At 35.3% G+C, this 22,106-nt stretch overlaps 1 protein-coding gene across 50 annotated transcripts in view; it reads left to right on the top strand.

The window, feature by feature from the left end:
- Positions 1-22,106, top strand: part of LOC145259193 (band 4.1-like protein 2) — a 585,710-nt gene that overhangs the window by 353,334 nt on the left and 210,270 nt on the right. For all 50 annotated transcript variants that reach the window (XM_080117013.1, XM_080116992.1, XM_080116976.1 and 47 more), the window contains one exon: positions 3,276-3,324. In XM_080117013.1, the coding sequence (XP_079973139.1) occupies positions 3,276-3,324 (49 nt within the window). The remainder of the gene's footprint in view (positions 1-3,275; positions 3,325-22,106) is intronic.

Here is a 22,106-nt window from a genome sequence, read left to right as displayed (position 1 = left end):
TAACTGTGACCATCCCCTTCCCCCTTCAAATAATGTTACATGAAAAAAAAAAAAAAACCCCAAAAATGTACATAATCAAATTATGTAATTTTTCGAATATGCTTTCGTTTAGTCACAAGTACAGATTTATCTTTTTTTGCTTTTAAATATAAGATAAATTCTGAAAAAGAACTGGAATATCTAATATGAATGTCATTAAAGATCATTAGCAAAATAAAATATACATGTGATGTATTTGAATGTAATTATTAGTTTAATTCAGATAATGCCAACAAGACAACCAAATGGTGCAAAGTGGGCAATGAAGTATGTTTCCACACAGAAGAATTATAGCAAGCCCCACTCACCCCCTTGGTTCGCTACAGATTATTGTGCAACTGCCATTGCACAAAGACAGCATGCATCATGCATGGTAAGTCGAATACAAATAGGCAAAAATTTACATTGTAAGTGTGAAACGGTCAAAGCTAGAAAGAAAGCGTGCTGAAATAATCAGGACGATGCGTAGAATCACAGAAGATAGGAACAAGTCATTTCTGGAAAATTTATAATATTGTACCGAATAAAGAGCAATCAGCAATTCGTCCACTATCCAGCAACCAGAACGTCGCATGAACGGCAGCTGAGAAAGCAGAACTGCTTGCCCGGCGATTAGTCTCCAACTCCACCTTAGAGCCAACAAATAACTCCCTCCTAAATTTCTCTATGCAGACTGAAGCCACATTAGATGATGTAAAAATCACCCCTTTTCATAAGCACACTATCATAAAAAACTTAAGACACCTCAAAGATGTGTGGGCTTGATCTCTTCCCTGCTATACTAATTTAGAAATACTTAGCTCAGCTAACCCCTATGCTTTCCAAACTCTACAACAAATGCCTTGCTGACTCTTGCTTCCCTAATAGTTGGAAAACTGCCTTTGTGGTACCAGTGTACAAGAATTCTGGTGAAAGGACTGACCCTCTCAATTACCACCCTATCAGCCACCACCCCCTCTTCACTAAAATCTTTGACACATTAATCAATCAAGCTCTAGTCCACCACCTTGCAAAGGTTAATCTTCTCTTTGGGCCAACACTATGGATTTAGACAATGTTGTTCTACTGCAGATATTTTAATGGTCATCTCTGAGCACATATACCATGATCTGGATAAGACAAGCGGAGCCAGGGCTGTAGCCTGTTAAATCCAACAGCATGAAGGACTGCAATTGAAAATTAAATCGTACTGTATAACTGGACGAATACTAAATATAATTAGATCCTTCTTAGACAATAGAACCATTCAGGTTGTCATTGATCAACGTACATCCAAACAGCATAACATTCATGTGGGAGTGTCTCAGGGGTCGACCTTTGGACTACTATTATTCCTGATATTCATCAACGACCACCCTGATAACATTGTGTTTGAGATAAGTATATTTGCTGATGATACAACGCTTTATAACATGCACTAGGGAAGAATGCATGTATACAAATCTAAGACAGTGGCAGAATCCTTAGAAAATGACCTGACCGTAGTGGAATCAGGCCGTGAATCGATGGTAGCATTTAATGCTAGTAAGACTAAGCTGCTCTCTTAACAATTTCAAGAAATTTTCCCAATCACCGATATCCATGACAGATAATATCCTACCTGAGACGTCTTCCTTCAAACTTCTCTGGTTAACATTCATAGGCAATATGAACTGGAGCAAATACATTGAGGACATTGCAAAGGCTACTGCAAAGAAGTTGGGTTCTTTCTATCATGCTAGAAGTCTACTCTCACCTGAGAGTATCTTGTACCTCTACAAACCACCATTCACCCATGCGTGAAGATTTGTTGTCACATCTGAATTGGTGCATTTACTGCTAGTCTCTCCCTCTTAGTCCTCAAGAGTTTCCAATACAATAGGTCCTGCTTTGTCAACTAAGCTCCAACCCCTGTCCCATCACTGCAATGTTATATCCCTGTGCCTGTTTTACAAGAATGTGCCCTGAACTCTTTGCACTTGTGCCCTCTTGACGTACATACCCCTGACAAACCCGCTTAGCAACAAAATCTCACTCCTTCACTGTTGAGGTCTTCAAATGCCATAAAGCCTTCTACTCTGATAGTTTCTTCCCTCGAACAACTAGGCTTTGGAATTCCTTTACTGCTGCCAACTTCCATGACTACTGATATGCAGAAGTTTAAATGTAACGTAAACCAACGTTTTGTTAATCTTTTCTAAGCATAGTCCAAATAGTAGCCCCTTACATCCAAGTAGTGATATACCTTGTTCGGGTGAATGCAAAAAAAAAAAAAAAAAAATAAGTAAACATTTACTCTGTTCCCCAAATTAAGGATTGATTTTAATCTACGCTCTCTAACAAGATCTCGTGGTCTGAAATGACAAAAAAAAAAAAAAAAAAAAAAAGTACTGACATAAGAGTAACAATAATTAATATCTCTGAAGATGGCATAACTCTCCAAAAGTTAAATTAAAAAAAATAAAAGAAACAAACAAAAAAACTCTGCTTTTAATGAGAAATCGACTTTTGTCTTTCTTATCAGATCTTTCGAAGAGTTCATATATTAAATCCATTCCTTTATTTAGTTTCTTGTAAAATCTTTTCTCTATCACTTCAAACACTTTCTCACAGTCAGGTCATTCTCTATCACTACAAATCTACTATTAGACTATCTATTAAACCATTGCTGTCATATTTGGGTTGATAAATTTGTGTCGCATTTGAGGTTGCTTGATAAACTGCAGAAACGTATTTGTAATTGACCCTCACACTTTCTTCTTCACTGCAACCTCTCCCTCAAAGGAATGATGTTGCTCGTCTAAGTCTATTTTATAGATACTATTGTGGCATGTCTTCTTAAGAATTACCTGATCTATTCCCTGCATCCTTTGTTCCAGCTCATTTGACTCCTTGGTCTAGTGGTCTCCCATCAATTCACTGTTTTGATATCTCACATTAGCTTCTTTCCAATGACTGTAAGTTTGTAGTATTTTCTTTCTGCTGACTGTTTTCCTCCTACCTACAGCTTTGTGTGTTTTTTTTTTTTTTTTTTTCAAGATTAAGGTCAGTAGGCATCTCTCGTCTTTGTGATAATCAGCTTTCATTTTTGTTAGCTTCTTACAAGAAGTGGCTTCATGCCTTGTCTGGAGCAATTTCCCTTAAAAAAAAAATTCCATTGTAACTGCTCCTATGCTTTCATATTGAAATGTTATTAAAAAAGTGTTGAAAATTGCTTTTATGGAAAATCTAAAATTTTGCTTTTCTTTATTTTTCAGTATTGGTTAAACTTGGAAAAGAAAGTTTCGAAGCAAATCAAGGAGAAAAGTGAGTGTATATTTCTTTTTAAAAATGTAATTGTGGTAGCAGTGTAAAGAGGCATAGCATTAATTGTCAACGGTTGGCATGTGCTCACAGTAGGGAAGCAATAGTGCACAAAGCTGGAACCCTTCAGATACAAGACTAATACAATTATGCAAATTTAAGTGCAGTTGGGAGTCCATAGTAGCAACAAAAGAAAATGGATTACTTGCTTGACAGAAGTTTTTTGATGCTGTCTCATTTGCGTATTTAGAGAGAGAAAAAGAGGGGGGGGGCTGCTGCTTTTGAAGTGAAAAAAATGAACATCTTTGATGTGGGTGGGGGGAGAACACAAAATAATCCAACTTGAATGTGTGTCTTGTTTTTCAACTCAAGAATTGCCTAAATATATTTATTGATCAAGTAAATGATAGATGATTTTTGAGTAATTTTTTTGTTGGATTGTTACGTGTAAATTGACAAGATTCATGTTCGGGTTTGAGCAAAACTATTTGGATGCGATGCTTAAAAATCCTCTTTTGATGTATGAAACACTTTTAAATGTTAATTTCTATTGAAACTTGCTAAAAATATCCATTTGGCAGCAAGGTTTTAACTCTATTTTTGAGAAGCTAGAAATTATTTTCTCTCTCTGGTGGGTGGACATGTGTATATGCTTTAAAGAGATATATTTTTAGGTTGCATCTCAATGTACAATATGCGTTGGGTGTGGTTTGAATAGGCACAAGCCAAAATGCTTTTTAGTAATAAAAACAAATCCCGATTGAGTCATGATGATAGCTGATATTGAGCAAAACATTAACCATCTTTATTGTGCGTAGTCATTTATCTAATTGAATTCAGCCAAGGTGATACATGTAATGGGACTGGCAGCTATGCCACTTTGATCGACAACTGGATGGCAAGCATATTCACAAAGTTTTTTTAAGGAATGACTTGGTAACATCCATTGATTACCTAATATAAGAAAGAATCCTATCTCTGTTATTCTTGGTCTTTTCACAAAGATCAGTGTAGTATATTTATTATTAAATATACTATCTCAAGATGCATGTTTTTGATTGGCTGGTAGATCCACTTATAATATAAAATGCATTTTTAGAATTATATAATTATAATTCTGGTTGTGTGGACGAAGTGGAGGGTGCATTCTGGTTGTGCAGATCTACTTTTTTTTTTATAAATAATTTTATCAAGAATTCTTCATAAGTTTTGGTTTCAATTATGGCTGAAGGAACCCCAGTTATATGTATTTATTTATTTTTTCACAAGTTTTTATTTCGGTTTCGATTCAAATTAATTCACGCAAGTCATATGGCTATTTTTTTTTTTATTTTTTAAATCGCAACTTCATAATATATAAAAATCGATAGAACATTAACTCTATAATAATATATACGAAATCTGCAAGAATTAAAATATATCTAAGCGTACTTTACGACTGGGCTTTGCTGGACGTTCGTGCTAGCTTAGATAAATACTTTTGCAGTTTTAACAAAGAGCTACAATAATATCAGAGCGTCTCCATTTACACTGAACATCTACAGAATTCCAACATCAATATATTACATATGAATGAGCCCCTGTGGAATTTCCCATGTCCTGCTAGTTTTAATAATAAAACAATAACAAAAAATTGATATTAATTCAGCATGATTAAAATAGGAATTAACAAGTTTAATGTGGTTTGAACAAGTTTATTTGTGTACATATGATTCTGAGGATTATTTCTAACTTTGAAAAAAAAAAAAATTAGTGTTGGGACGATTAATCGGAATTGGGAATCAGAAAAATCTGAAGATTTGGGGATATCGGAATCGGTAAAATTGATGCCTATTTTCCGATGCCAAAACGATTCTTTTAATTGTCTTTTTTTATTTGATTTTTTATTTGATTTTTTTTTTTTTTTTTTTAAACAAAATCCTCTATTACTGGTAATAATGATAAAATAATAAATATTTGTTGATTTTTAATTACCAGTAAAGCTAAAATCGATAGATCATCCTCCATAAGTGTATTTTGACGTTTAGGAAAATATCTGCATATTTAACATGTGTTTTTATGAAAATCGGGGGAAATAATAATTTTATAGTAAAATAATTAGAGATTTATAAAGAATCGGAATTGGGAATTTAGCATGGAATCAGTAATTGTATCGAAATCGGGGAAAAATATTGGAATCGTTATCACTAAAAAAAATTGTTTTGATGAAAAATATTCTAGTATAAAATGAGACTAAATGTGAATCGTTAAAAGAACTGATGAATACGTTGGAACTTTTGAGATGAGGATTGATTATTTGTATTCATAATTTATGTGTTTATTATGGCCACTGAGATGTAATGGATTACTGTGAATTAGGATCCATCCCTACAAGGACACTCTAAGAAGGGAGTTGAGCAACAAGATTACATTTAAACTTCCACATGTTAGTACAGTTGGAAACAGCAAGGGAATTCCAAAGTCTAGTAGTGCAAGGGAAGAAGTTATAAGAGGCTCTCTAGTATTCATTGGGAAATCTATATGATGAAGGCGTGGGATTTTGCTGCTTGTCGAGTTGGAGATATTTATGTTGAGGAGGCAGCAAAGCTACTACAAGTTCATTTGAGCCTTAAAATCGATGTCTCCATTGAATCTCGAAAGACAAAGGATACCCCGTGTAGGCGCAGCTGCACATGTAATTGTGAGGCAAGAGTTGCACAATAACCAACCACACCTCCTGAATCAGCACTGCTGGAGTTCAGTGGCAAGGAGAAGCCCAAGACGATGAGAAACAATCCCAAGATAAGCAGAGAGCACATACAGCATCTGGAAGTCCCAAATGGTTACCCATTTAGTACTGACCATGTTCAACGTTGCTTAACTTTGGTGATCCAGCAGAAACTGATGTCTCAACATGATTATGCCATACTTGGAGCCTTAAAGTACTTGAAAAACAAGTACAGAGATGTAAGATTGCTGAAATATGAAAGGGGTCGTAGCTTGTTTGACAGTGTGGGACCTTGATTGAAGTCTCTTTTTTGAACCATGTCCAACAGGAAGAGACTAGTGGTTTATGCACCAGTCTATATATATTCCATGTATGGGCAAATGGTGGCTTTAATTGTAGAGATATAGAATACCGTGAGTAATTTTCTAGTGTCGTAGTCTTGACAATCCAACTAGAGATTTTAACCTCAGTCCCCAAATCAACAAAGGTTAGAGCATTCCTGTAATGATCTGGTCCATGTTGATTGTGGCATGATGCTAGTTCTGTGCAGTTCTGGGAGGTCCACCTTTCCAGGCTTTGCCTTCTATCTTTGAGAAGAGGTTAGTTTATTGCTAATTGCCTGAGGTGCCGTTACCAAAGAATGCTGACAGGGCTGCCCATGTAGTTTTTGAAGGTCAGAGTGCCTCTTCTCGGGGGGGGGGGGGGGGAGCTGACTTCTCAATCCCACTCTCCGACCTTGGTGTTTAAGTTCTTGCAGTGGGAGAAAACTAAATACTTGCAATTCATGTTATTTGTGTTTTCATTTTATTCTTTTTTTTCTCTCTGTCACTTCTCTTTCTATCTTTCTCTCTCTCTTACTATCTTTCTATCCCCATCTCTCTTTCTATCCCCATCTCTCTTTCTATCCCCATCTCTCTTTCTATCCCCATCTCTCTTTCTATCCCCATCTCTCTTTCTATCCCCATCTCTCTTTCTATCCCCATCTCTCTTTCTATCCCCATCTCTTTTTTTTTTTTTTTTTTTTTTTTACAAAGGCATCACCACATTATCAAGGCCCAGAGGCCACTCAAGGATAAGGGTTAAAGAGTGTACAGTAGAAATTGGTCAATATAGTAATCATTAGTAATGAAAATTTGGTAAATTTAATAACTTATATGGAACGGCTCATCAAGAACTTATTTACTTTAGACTTGAACACAACCATATTGTAGTCAGCCGGAAAGCAGGAAAACGGAAGACAATTCCACAGGCGTGCAGTTCTAAGAAAGAAGCTTTGTTCATGGAATCTACGTTTAGGTTTAGCCACAGATAAAGAGTGGGGGAAATTATTGATAGTGTTTACAGCTAGACGAGTGTTTCTTGTGAAAGTTTGGCGAGGGGGGACCAAAGATTGAAGCTCAGTTGAACACTTTCCATGAAAATAACGATACATCAGAGACAAACTCGCAACATCTCTTCTGTGAGATAGAGGTTGCAAGGAGGAGAAAAGGACATCTCCTACGAGGCTACGAAGTCTATTTTGAACTCTATCAAGGCAGGACAAGTCCTTTCTAGCAGCTCCTGCCCAGATGTGGCAACAGTATTCCATCCTTGGACGTACCTGGCTCTTATATAGGTAGAGAATAGCATCAGCAGTGAGATATCTACTGGATCGATAGAAAGATCCCACCATTTTTCCAGCGGCCTTGGCAACAGATTTGATATACGTGTTCCATTTAAGATCAGGAGTAATGGTCAAGCCCAGAAGCTTGTCAAAACTTGAGGCCTCCTGAAGACGAGAGCCATTCATTTCAATTGATGACAAATGTGGATTAGAATGTTGATGATGTAAAGAGAGAAGCTTGGTTTTAGATGCATTAAAAGTAACCAGCCACTCCTTTCCCCATTGTACTACGTGCTCAAGATCAGAGGAGAGAGAATTGGAGAGAACTTGCTCGTTTACTGTCTTAGATGTGGTACCATAAATGGTAGTGTCGTCAGCATAAATGTCTACAAATGATGTAAGGATATGATTTGGAAGATCATTAATGTAGATCAGGAAAAGAGTTGGGCCCAGGATGGATCCCTGAGGGACACCGGCATTAATACTGTGAGCTTCTGATTTTTGCCCCTCAACTACTACCCTTATGAACCTATCAGAAAGAAATGATTTAATAATTGAGAAGACTTTTCCAGCTATACCATAGCTAGCGATCTTATGAAGTAAACCTTTATGCCATACCCTATCAAAGGCTTTAGATATGTCAAGAGCAATTGCTCTAGAAAGATTGCCACTGTCGAGAGATTTGCTAATCCTATGCGATATAACTGTAATGACATCTGCTGTAGATCTAGCAGAACGGAAACCATATTGAGTGTCACTAAGAAGGTTATTTTTGTTGAGATGTTTGATTACTTCTGTATTTAACACAGATTCTAGCAACTTACTCATGACGCACAGGAGACTTATTGGCCTGTACTGAGAGGGGGATGAGCGATCACCTGAATTCTTAAATACAGGGCATACTGATGAGGTTTTCCAGGGAGATGGGAAACTATTCTCCTTAAGACAACGTTTAAACAGTTTTGTAAGTATGGGCGCTAATTCAGGTTGAAGTTTTTTGAGTACTATAATTGGAATACCATCAGGGCCAGTTGCTTTACTCGAATCAAGGTTTTTGATTAGCTTCGCAACATCACGTACAGATATACGTATATCACATAGCGTGTTTTCTGATACAGGAGGAAATATTGGGGGTTGGCGGTCTTGGTCGCAAAGGGTAGAATTTGCTGCAAAGTTCTTGACAAAGAGTTTGGCTTTGTCTGATGCTGACGAGATTACCTCAGGTCCATTGATAATAGTTGGGATGGAGCACACGCTTCTGTTCAGGATTCTGTTTGCTATTTGCCAAAACTGGTGGGAACCAAGCCGCTGCTCAGCTACTTTGGACTTAACAGATTGAGCATACAACTCTCTTGCGTTCCTTATTACTTTCTTACAATGGTTGCTGGCAGTCCTGAAAACGGCTTTAGTTTCCATACATCTATTACGTTTGAAGCAGTGGAAAAAGTGATTTCTGTGCGCAATGGCAGCAGCACATTCTGGAGAGAACCATGGCTGGCTGTTAGGTTTTTTCTGAAACTTTTTAGAGGGTATGAAATGGTCAATACCTACAATTAACCATTCAGTTAGGTCTAATACTATAGAGGACACATCCTTTTTAAACATGGAATGCAGAGGTAGATCAGATATAAATGTACGGAAGCTATCCCAGTCAGCCTTAGTGTATCGATATACTGTACGATGAAGAGGTACATCTGGGGACTTATTACATTTCATTTTTATCTTAATTGATACAACAGAGTGGTCGGAAGATCCAAGAGGCGACAGAACAGAAACTGAACATAGTTCAGGGCAAGTTGTGAGAAAAAGGTCTAGTAGGCTCGCATACTGGCCATCATTATCGGGCACACGGGTAGGTTCCTGAACAATCTGAGTGAGGTCATAGGCAATGGAGAAATCATGACAGAACCTCCCCTCATCATCGGTCTTGTTTGAGTGGGTCAACCATTCAACGTTGTGAACATTGAAGTCTCCACATACGTGAATGTTAGCTGAAGGATAAGTAGAAAGGACTTGGTCAATTTTCTCAGATATGCTTTGAAAGATAGTAACTCCACTGTTGTGGGGGCGATAGAGAGTAAATATAAATGCAGTAGTGTGAGCTAAAGCAACCCGGAAGCACATATAGGGTAAGTTAGGATCTTCCCTGGAGATGTCCCTCCCACATGGAAAGCTATCTTTAATATAGGCACATATTCCATGCCCATGGCGATCTTGGGGGTCAGATTTAGAAGTTAAGTTAGAGTATCCTGAAATTGCAAACTCATCTAGGGAAATAGCCTGTCCAATGCCAGTTTCACTTAAAAATAAAAGGTCTGGTTTAGTCTCCTGTAATTGGGTTTCAACCTCTGGAAGGTTAGAACGAAGACCCCTGATGTTGGAGAAGGAGACATGGTAGTAGGGGTCTACGTTGGAAGTTGGGGAACCGGGTTTAATCGTGTATTTTTTCTTGAAACTTGTCATGATGAAATTTTGGAATTTGTGGACTAGGTCGACAGATTTACTTAGAGCAGGACAGAGAGGGGAAATTAAGAGAGAAAAAGAAACGAAGAATTTTTTTTATTTTTTATTTGTAGTTAATGATAAGGTAAAGCCGTAACAATTACCCACTAGTATGGCATCGAGAGGCCCCACCAGAAGCTACTGCATGGTCCAGAATCCATTCACCAAATGGCAATACAGCAGCCCCAGTACTTTGCACCTGCTGATAGGACAGCCTCCTTAGTGGTTAATCCAAGGTTCGGGTCCCTGACTATCAGGCGGATAACGTCAGCCCAGACAAAACGTTTACCTCCAGCACCCTTACTAGTGACATGGCTACAAGGATAGACATAGAAACAGAAAATTTCCGCCATCTCAGCCAACTGTTCGCAAAAATACTGCCAACCTAGAAAACAGCTTTTTCTTCTCCCTTTGTCCGAAAAATCACTCATTTAAAAAAAATGAGGACTGAGGGACAAATAAGAAGAAGCGAGAGTAACAGGAGCTGCCGATAACGCATCCACAATGCGTTTTCTACTCTCCATTAAAAAAAAAAAAAAAAAAAAAAAAAAAATATTAAGTATTGTACTTAATAAAAGTCCAACAGACGTGTTTAAGGGAAAGTATGGTGATAGATTCCCCTCACACGAACTAAAAATGAGTATAATTCGTAATTTTTGCTATCAACTCGGTGGATAAATAAACATATGTACGAGGAAAAAAAAAAAAAAAAAAAAAAAAGGCTAGCATTTAATAAAACAGAAATACACAAATTAAATACTGAAATAAAATGGAGTTGTTAATATTTTAAATCTAAAATAAAAAGCATGATTGAAATCACTTATCTCAACAAAAACAATTCCGTCTCCAAATTGCAAACTGTGTTGAAAGAACTTCAGTTAGTAGCGTTCAAAACATTTTTTTTTTGAAATTAGCCGTTAATAGAAAATCGTGATTTTATTCTGAACTTAAGCTAGTAACGTTTTAAGAAGCTTACGATATAAAAGAAAAGGCTGATGGGGAGGGGGGGTTCTTCCGAAAGTAAGTTGGTGCCGTTATAAGTAATTTCGAGATAAGATGGAAGCCGGTATTGGACTAGAAAAAAAGCTAGCATTTAATAAAACAGAAATACACAAATTAAATACTGAAATAAAATGGAGTTGTTAATATTTTAAATCTAAAATAAAAAGCATGATTGAAATCACTTATCTCAACAAAAACAATTCCGTCTCCAAATTGCAAACTGTGTTGAAAGAACTTCAGTTAGTAGCGTTCAAAACATTTTTTTTTTGAAATTAGCCGTTAATAGAAAATCGTGATTTTATTCTGAACTTAAGCTAGTAACGTTTTAAGAAGCTTACGATATAAAAGAAAAGGCTGATGGGGGGGGGGTTCTTCCGAAAGTAAGTTGGTGCCGTTATAAGTAATTTCGAGATAAGATGGAAGCCGGTATTGGACTAGAAAAAAAGCTAGCATTTAATAAAACAGAAATACACAAATTAAATACTGAAATAAAATGGAGTTGTTAATATTTTAAATCTAAAATAAAAAGCATGATTGAAATCACTTATCTCAACAAAAACAATTCCGTCTCCAAATTGCAAACTGTGTTGAAAGAACTTCAGTTAGTAGCGTTCAAAACATTTTTTTTTGAAATTAGCCGTTAATAGAAAATCGTGATTTTATTCTGAACTTAAGCTAGTAACGTTTTAAGAAGCTTACGATATAAAAGAAAAGGCTGATGGGGGGGGGTTCTTCCGAAAGTAAGTTGGTGCCGTTATAAGTAATTTCGAGATAAGATGGAAGCCGGTATTGGACTAGAAAAAAAAGCTAGCATTTAATAAAACAGAAATACACAAATTAAATACTGAAATAAAATGGAGTTGTTAATATTTTAAATCTAAAATAAAAAGCATGATTGAAATCACTTATCTCAACAAAAACAATTCCGTCTCCAAATTGCAAACTGTGTTGAAAGAACTTCAGTTAGTAGCGTTCAAAACATTTTTTTTTTTGAAATTAGCCGTTAATAGAAAATCGTGATTTTATTCTGAACTTAAGCTAGTAACGTTTTAAGAAGCTTACGATATAAAAGAAAAGGCTGATGGGGGGGGGGGGGGTTCTTCCGAAAGTAAGTTGGTGCCGTTATAAGTAATTTCGAGATAAGATGGAAGCCGGTATTGGACTAGAAAAAAAGCTAGCATTTAATAAAACAGAAATACACAAATTAAATACTGAAATAAAATGGAGTTGTTAATATTTTAAATCTAAAATAAAAAGCATGATTGAAATCACTTATCTCAACAAAAACAATTCCGTCTCCAAATTGCAAACTGTGTTGAAAGAACTTCAGTTAGTAGCGTTCAAAACATTTTTTTTTTGAAATTAGCCGTTAATAGAAAATCGTGATTTTATTCTGAACTTAAGCTAGTAACGTTTTAAGAAGCTTACGATATAAAAGAAAAGGCTGATGGGGGGGGGGGTTCTTCCGAAAGTAAGTTGGTGCCGTTATAAGTAATTTCGAGATAAGATGGAAGCCGGTATTGGACTAGAAAAAAAGCTAGCATTTAATAAAACAGAAATACACAAATTAAATACTGAAATAAAATGGAGTTGTTAATATTTTAAATCTAAAATAAAAAGCATGATTGAAATCACTTATCTCAACAAAAACAATTCCGTCTCCAAATTGCAAACTGTGTTGAAAGAACTTCAGTTAGTAGCGTTCAAAACATTTTTTTTTGAAATTAGCCGTTAATAGAAAATCGTGATTTTATTCTGAACTTAAGCTAGTAACGTTTTAAGAAGCTTACGATATAAAAGAAAAGGCTGATGGGGGGGGGTTCTTCCGAAAGTAAGTTGGTGCCGTTATAAGTAATTTCGAGATAAGATGGAAGCCGGTATTGGACTAGAAAAAAAAGCTAGCATTTAATAAAACAGAAATACACAAATTAAATACTGAAATAAAATGGAGTTGTTAATATTTTAAATCTAAAATAAAAAGCATGATTGAAATCACTTATCTCAACAAAAACAATTCCGTCTCCAAATTGCAAACTGTGTTGAAAGAACTTCAGTTAGTAGCGTTCAAAACATTTTTTTTTTTGAAATTAGCCGTTAATAGAAAATCGTGATTTTATTCTGAACTTAAGCTAGTAACGTTTTAAGAAGCTTACGATATAAAAGAAAAGGCTGATGGGGGGGGGGGTTCTTCCGAAAGTAAGTTGGTGCCGTTATAAGTAATTTCGAGATAAGATGGAAGCCGGTATTGGACTAGAAAAAAAGCTAGCATTTAATAAAACAGAAATACACAAATTAAATACTGAAATAAAATGGAGTTGTTAATATTTTAAATCTAAAATAAAAACCATGATTGAAATCACTTATCTCAACAAAAACAATTCCGTCTCCAAATTGCAAACTGTGTTGAAAGAACTTCAGTTAGTAGTCAGTTTCTATCCCCATCTCTCTTTCTATCCCCATCTCTCTTTCTATCCCCATCTCTCTTTCTATCCCCATCTCTCTTTCTATCCCCATCTCTCTATTTCTATTTTTCTATCCATCTGTTTCTCTCGGTTGCAAGCAAACATCTATAAGATGTTTTTATTTCTCTCATTCTCCCTTGACAACAGTTTCTTTTTTGATTTTCCTAGTTCAGCCGGTCAGCTGCCTTTCAATGCAGGAAGTCTTTTAACTCAACTGAAAGGAGGGTCAAGTCGTCTCTACTTGACCTCCTTAAGTGATTCCCATTAACTGAAGAATGAATGAGCTTATTTCTTTCAATATTGGTCTGAATGATATCTTTGTCAGATGATCAATTTGTGTGGGAGTTATGGAATGAGGAGTGTTCTTCTTTTTATAGAATTTTTCTATTTTGGAACAAGCACTGGTCAATTAGTAAACAATGCAGAAATCTGATCACAATTATTTAAGGATTGGTAATAAATAAACCATGTATTCATTGTTGAGGTTACAATACTGATCTTGTTTGAATTCAACTCTGAATTGGTATATTTGATATTTTTGAGTTCTTCATACATTTACCGTATATTTCAGTGTATAAGACTCTTTAAGTTAAAAAATCATATTTAAAAACCGATATTTAATAAGATACCGGGTGTTGCAATCTCTAGTCTAGACTAAACAAACATGGTTTCTTGATTTAACAGTCGTTTATACAACCGATATATGATAAATTTATTAAAATTTGCTCCAATTTTGTACCTCGTCTTATCTGCCTTATATGCTGAAATATATGATATTTTGCTTATATATAAAAAAGTAAATATTTATCTTAATTTGAACAAAAATAAATCATTAAAAAAATCCCAATTTTTTTTTTTTTTTTTCTATCAGTTTGTACCGGAAAAATATCCAGTAAATAAAACGTTTAGTAAATTGTTATTTTTTTTATTTTTATTTTTTTTGCATTTCCATACACCAAACATGGATATAAATATCACTAAAACATCCGCTGGGTCATAAGCTTCATTTCGGTACCTTACTTGTCTGGGTGGGTTGCCTGTAGGCTGAGATAAACCGCATCACACACACACACACACACACACACACATTCGGAAAATTTATAAAATATTTATTCATGAAACTTACTTTACACTTTTTTTTTTAATTATCTTAGTTTCGTAAAAATTGTCCAATAACTACTTATTGTATTTTCTTAACAAAAAAGAATATTGTTTTCATTTTTTTTTTTCCAATTAATTTTTCATTGAATTCGTAATAACAGAAATACATTTTTAATTGCAAAAAATTTATCAGCGATTACATGGAAAAAAAAAAACAAAAAAAAAACAACAATCACAAAATCTTTTGTTCAGCACCTGACGTTTTACATAAACTGCCAAGAAAATTCCGACGAGTCCTTATTGTGCATGAGTATTTTTCCTGCAGTAAAGGGAGTGCAGTTAAGACAACACTTGGTTAGCTAGCCAGAGTAATTTGGACTCAAGTCTGTTCGTGTCAAATTACTTACTGAATTATTTAGAATTCAACCTAATTAAACAAAAAAAACAAAAAAAAAAACAAAAAACAAATACAGAAAATGCAGCAAAATCTTTGAGGTACGTACTTGTCACAGAACAAAGATGTCATATTCCAAAAATCAAAAGGTACTGTCTCGTGTCCCTATTTTGAAAAATAAAACCAGGTCAAATGAGGCCAGAATAATTTTAACTTATGAGATCAGCCTTGTAATAACGATTTCACATGAATCACTTTAAATTGTTTGAAAATGATTTTATTTATAAAAAAACTACTTGATCAATTTGTGATTTTTGGAATATGACATTTTTGTTCTGTGATCGGTATGCACATCAAAGATTTTTCTGTAACTTTTTTTCTTTTTTTTTATTTAGGCTGAATTCTAATTAAGAACCGAATATTAGACTGGTATTATATTAATCTTGGTGATAATTCATTAACATTTTATGAGCTCAACCTTCAAAAGCATTGTATTCCATTCTTTAAATCTAGTATCAAATTAAAACTCTGACTAAATATTTTACTAGCATATGAAAAGGTACAAAGTGTATGTTTTTTTTTTTTAATCTCCTCATTGATTATTGTAGCGCATGTACATTCACTTCTATTGTGGTGAATTTATGTGTCAAGTAGGGAAGTTTGCGTGAGTTGGCAGATACTTTATATATATATATATATATATATATATACACGGTGCTACCAGATCAGGCTGTTTGAAGATATTGGCTTCCTGAGACGAGGTCCTGGATATGACCTTAAACTATATCTGATGGAGAAACTCCAGCTTGCAGGCCTTGGGGAGTGTGCAGCCACCCTTTAATTGCCATTTCTCCCAGGTCCACTCTGACCAAAAATTCTTTAAAATCACTCGATTTGGCATTAAATAACCTGAAAAGGGTTGATATGCCGTAAAACAAAAGCAACCAACCAACCAGCGAATCTTGAGACAAAATGCTCTTAACATTGATGCTTTTTGTTTTTCTTTGTTTTGCAAAACTTTGTTCTGCAAAAACAAAAACAACAACCCACGTTTTCTCCCTTTCTCTTTCTGTCTCCCCCACTTCCTGACTGATTTTCTAACTTAAAATGTACCAAACATTAATAATGTAATGCCTTTCCCTCTCCCATTGCAAAAACTCATTCATGTTCTGCGGGGCAGGAAACAAAAACGATAAAATATATAAAACAATGAAACCAAACACTACAAACTAGCAATTACAGATACAAAAAGCTCGAAGAATAAAAACCTTCTACAAAATAACTGGATGCAACATGGATAGTATTTCCAAAATAACTGGATTCGGCATTAAATAACCCAAAAAGGGTTGATATGCCGTTAAACAACCAAACCAAATGTGTATATATAATTTCTAGTATCTACATAACACGTTATAAGGAGATATGTTTTACGCTATAAATTTTCACTATTCACTTTAAGAGTATTCACTTTAAGAGTATTCCATATGTGAGTAGAGCAAGTAGTAATTTTAGGGAAATATGAGGATTAGGCTACACAGAATCTACTGCATTTCGTCCCTGTAGCGACTCGTCAGGCTAGAATGAATGAAATTTATGTTACACTATTTTAAAATAGAATCAGTTATTAATTTGACATAAAAAAAAGTGTCACCTATACAAAAAGAACAATAGAAATAGTTGTACCTTGTTTGAGTGGAGTCCAGTGATTAGTGGGCAGGAGTAACCGTGAATCTGATTGGTTGGCTTACAGGGTTGGGCACCCTGTGTGTATGTATAAAAATACAAACGAACACGAATTGGCTCATTCTACTGCTTCAAAAAGTATCTCGCTCATGATGCAATCCCCTACTTCTATAAAAGTCAAATCCATTCTAAAATGGAGTATTGTCACATGTGGGGAGATGTAATTCAGAGCATCCTTTACGACAAAGTACAAAACTGACTTCGAAATCTAGTGGAGAAAGTCCTCTTCTCTTCTTAGTCTTTTTCTCATAGAATAGAGGCTGTTTTATCTAATTTTCATGGTAGGTGCTTCCAAAACCTCTGACTCTGTAACCCTGCTTTAAATTCTTCCTTGTTTCATGTTCCGTCCTTGTTTGGAGATGGCTCAATACCTTACTGCTTAATATAGTTTTTTTTTTTTTTTTTTTTTTTTTTTGTTGCATTTTTTTGGAGAGGGATGTTGGTAGAGCCACACCACATGTTTGTCACTTCAAAGAAAGATGAATTTCTGGTTTTCACACAGAAACCACTTTTCAGCAGCATTTAATGTATGATACTCCCCTCCCTCTACCCATCCACGTGCATTGGTGATTATTTACAAGAACGATTCAGTAGTCAAGTGTCAGACTCTACAAGCTGCTGATCATCATCAAATTAAAGTGAAGGGAATGGGGTGGTTTCCTCCACTTGAGGAGCATTCTCTTCAGGTTGTTGATTTCTGCCATATGTCTTTGTCTTCTTACTGTTGCAAAGAGTGATTCTAACACCCTCTCATCCACAGTCTAGTTTTTTTACATGGAGATCACCGTTTATCAATGGCTGGAGGCCACTTTAAGATAAGGATTAATAAGTGTTAGGTAGACTGTGAAATAACACTGATAATCAGTAATGGTGGAACTTGGATATGGTTTAATTATATAAGACTAGTCTGGGTGCCCGGCATTGCCTGGGTGTTTGGAGGTGTGTGTTGAGCAAAAAAAAAAAAAAAAAAAATGTGGTAGTAGGCAAGCGAGCAGGCTTGAACCCATACCACGAAGGGGGAAAAGAACTTGAAAAAAAAATGACGTCTTTGCCGTTGTGTCCATCGCTAAACTGGAAGGGGCGAAGGTTTAAATTAAGGCTAGTCAATCAAAAAGAAGGGATGACTTTCGAAAATATCGGTGAAAAAAGCGACCCTTGTAGAAAAGTGCCCAGTTGAGGGTGAAGGAATTAATGTTTTTAGCCAATTTTTCGATATTTGTCATCCGAAGGGTTAAGCTTCAAAACGATACCAATCTCGTGAAAATCCGTCGAAAGTTTTAGGCAGACATACAAACGTATATATATATATATATATATATATATATATATATATATATACACATATATTTAAACGGGCAGGTGAGATTTATATAATAGACTAGCGGGGGGTACCCGGCGTTGCCAGGGTGTTTGGAGGTGTGTGTGGTTTTGGGTAAATCAAAACTCCGGGGTTAAAATAAAAAAGTTTTGGTAGGTGAGTATGAGGATCGAGGCAAAGTTGGAAATTAAAGTGTGAAAAAAAAAGAATCGTGCGACGTTAACCACTAAGCCACCGCAACATACTAACGGAGACACGTTTGAATTTACGTAATAAAAACAGAATTGACACGTGGCCGCAAAAAAAGTTAACTCTACTGCTTCTATTTGACCTCATTAATGAGGTCATAGAAGTAGCGGACTTAACTTTTGCTCTGCTTCTATTTGACCTTATTAATGAGGTCAAATAGAAGGAGCGGACTTTTTCTGCGGGGCAGCTTTTGGGTTTGTTTACCCAACTTTGACTGGTTTTCCCCCTAAGATGTTGGGGGGGGAGGGAAACCAACTCCCCATTGTCCAGATTGAATAGCAATTGTCTGATATATGGAGTTTGGCCCCACATTGATCAAAGCTGATTGCTTCTGGATGTTTCCTGGTGCGATTGCCGGGAACACACCTTAGCTTTGAATTAGTTTTGCTTTTTATATGAAAAAGCTGAACGAACACAAGACGGGCTGAAATAGCAATAATTTTGTAAAAATCGACGTAAATAAATCTAGACGCTACACGCTTTCCCAAATCCTAGATATTATTATCTAGGGGGTATATAAACAGTTCTAAGCGATAATAACCTCCCCCGGGATCGTTGGCGTAAAAAGCCTTTGCGAGACATACACGAAATGGTCACACACATTTTGCCTTTTATATATATAGAAGACGGCTGAACAAGAATTTAATTACATTAAACTTGAAAATAATCATGTTAGTCAACTGGGAAGAAGCTCCACAGTATTGTTCGACAGAGGAAACGGGAAAGAAACTCTGGCTATGGAATTTTTGATTAGTTTTAGGCAATCACTATCATATCTTCAGACTAGGATTAAAATGTAGAATCTGGTATGTCTTCAGCGAGAAATACTGAATTAGATTTTGTTTTTATTTCAATCCATTTCTGAAGTTGTATTTTCCCTACAGTAAAAACCGGCCTCGTGTTTGACTTTCCCTCATGTGGGAACAAGTAAATAGGGACTTTGCCTGTCTTACTTCTGCTTGTGATGTGGAGTACCACATGCATGAAAAAATTGACCCCACCACTCGTTTCTGGGGTCCTTTGACGTATGTCCTTTTATCCTTGCTTCCCAATGAGGGCAGAATTTTTATTTTTTTATCTTTTGTACTCTTTTTACCTCAAACAAGGCATATTGTCACTTTGAACGTTAGAGCTACTATTTGGGATCGGGTTTAACCAGAGATTGTGAGGAGTTGAGAAGCAAGATGTTTGTGTACGTTATATTTAAACTTCTGCTGGTTAGTACAGCTGGAGAAGCAGGAACTTCCAAAGTCCAAGAGAAGAAACTATTAGAGTAGAAAGCTTTCTGGCATCTAACGACCTCCCCACTGAAGGGGTAGGATTTTGCTGCTATTTGTGTTAGTTAGGAGTATGTATGTTGAATGTATAAGTGCTATGAGTCGGACATAAGGTCAGTTTGAAATGTGGAGAAAATATAGTTCCCCGAAAAAGAGGGGTTTTGGATTGAGCCAATTTTTATTTTTGGTTCAATCTCTTAATAGATTTGTTCTTCACTAACAGAGGTAGATACTACACTTTGCTTCTAGAAAAACCTTTCTTTTTGTGAATAGACAGCATAGTCACATTGACACACCGGTTCTCATTAGATCACAAAAGTTAAGCAACATTGAGCCCCGTCAGAACCAGATGAATTTCCATTTGGGAATACCAGGCACTGTATGTAGGAGGACGTCTACACCTCCCCATGAGAATTGCCAAAAATCTAACGTCATTTCCCTCGTTCATGAATTTCATATTCCCTTGACACTTTCTCCTTTGGAGGAATCTGATTCAACCCACCTAGAGTGAATGTTGTCTTGTCATGAATAACAAAATGGTAGATGATTTCCAGTAGTTTTCATTCATTTTTCGAATGTTTCACATTACCATTACCATATAATCTTTTTAATTTTCTCCCCCCCCCCCCCTTATTTAATAGATCGACTTGTATCTATTCACCGTAACAGATTAAACCGAATGAATATCCAGGGATTAAATGTGTTCAACCAACTCTTTGTTTTATTTGGCTTTAGCAAGATGAAAAGATTGTTCTTTAAAAAGAAAAAAAGTTAAAATGATAATATAATCGGCTAAGTAGCTAAAAAGTAATTGTATAAAGTAGTTGTTGAAAAACATGTGTTGACAAGGAATATAATAGTACAACTTACAATCCAATTGCACTTAAAAGGATTGACTTATAATCAGTGATAGAGGGAGAGTTAAAAAATACCTTTATGAAACCTAAAAAGAGGAGGATTGTTCTTTCAAAAAAGTGTGTGTGTGTGAAACTACGATGCTTAATTATTAAAAATCATAGGAAGTGATAATTATTACCGGTTAGGAGATACAAAGTCTGTCATAAAGTCACCGTTGACTCCTAGGCTAGCATTCTACCTGAAAGCCACCAGCAGTTAACAAACAAATAAATAAATAAACACCAAGTCAGCGGGCATACATAACCAGTCAGAGTATTCAATGATCAGAAAATGGAATGTTGCATTTGCGCTGAAGTTGACCACTTTTTTATAATTCCCTAAACAGGGCTCTACTTTAATTTCTTAAAGGGGGCTTTATAACTAGAATATTTAAAAAAATAAATATTAACAATTATTTTTATATCTACAGACACTAGCGTTCCGTGCTTACACAATTACCAGTGATATATATTAGGTAACATTGCCATTGATGTTCCAGCGTCTGCTGTTGAACACTATCTGATTAGTTTTCTGTATTCATAAGATTTTAAAATGCTTAATGTAATATAATTTTATCCTTTAACGTTAATTCTGGCATCATTAAATTTAAATTGTTAACATCTTTCATGGAACCGTGTAAAAACCTGCCTGCGTTTAACTTTACACGCTCGTTTCACAGCTACCTTTTGAAATTCTCTTTTCTCCGCCATTTTTTTGTTCATTTGTGTTTCCACATTATGATGATTTGATGGAGAATTGAAAACGTTCATGATACACATGGAGTCTGTTAAGTTTGATTTTAACACAAAAAGGATAAGAAAAATTGAAAAAAAAAATAGATACAATTAAGCAGTTTTATTTGTAACCGTATTTTCTTAAATGAAAAAATGCTGCCTAAATATACACATGCACACACACACACACACACATATATATGAATGGAAATGTATAAAAATGAATACGAAAAGTATAAAAGCTTATAACTTTTCTATATTCGTTTTCAATTGGTGACATGCAGGAATACAAAATAATATTATGAAAAAAATTTAAAAACTTTTTTTACAAGTACATAATTTTTGATCGGTCCTTCAGTCTTCATTTGGTGTAGTGAAAGTGATGAGCATACACGGGGAAAAGGGGAAAGGAAAAGTGAGGAGGAGGAGGAGGTATAGCCAATGAGAAGGTGAAGGTCAGTTGTAAATATATCCACATAGAAGTACGCACATACACACATACACGCAGTACATATACACATATAAACGAAAAATTAAAAATTAAACAGTAAATAAAAATGAAGAAACGCGCTTTTAACTGTCCAATATTTTGAATTCTAACGATATTATTTATTCCAAGAGAGAATAAGAATTCAAAGGATATAAGACGTTATGAGGAGAAACGCTATGATGCTCATTTGGAAATCAATGGCTATTTCTCCTTCAAAAAAGAACGGAAACGTTGTTTCCAAATTCAACCGGTTAAAGACAGAAATGCTCCTTTTTTATTAATTTATATATTAATACTAGCAAAAGT

Source organism: Euprymna scolopes, chromosome 34, assembly GCF_053919585.1.
Source record: "Euprymna scolopes isolate OS-2025 chromosome 34, ASM5391958v1, whole genome shotgun sequence".
Classification (NCBI taxonomy): Eukaryota; Metazoa; Mollusca; class Cephalopoda; order Sepiida; family Sepiolidae; genus Euprymna; species Euprymna scolopes.
Note: the sequence above shows the minus strand (reverse complement) of the source record. Positions and strands in the feature narration are given on the sequence as shown.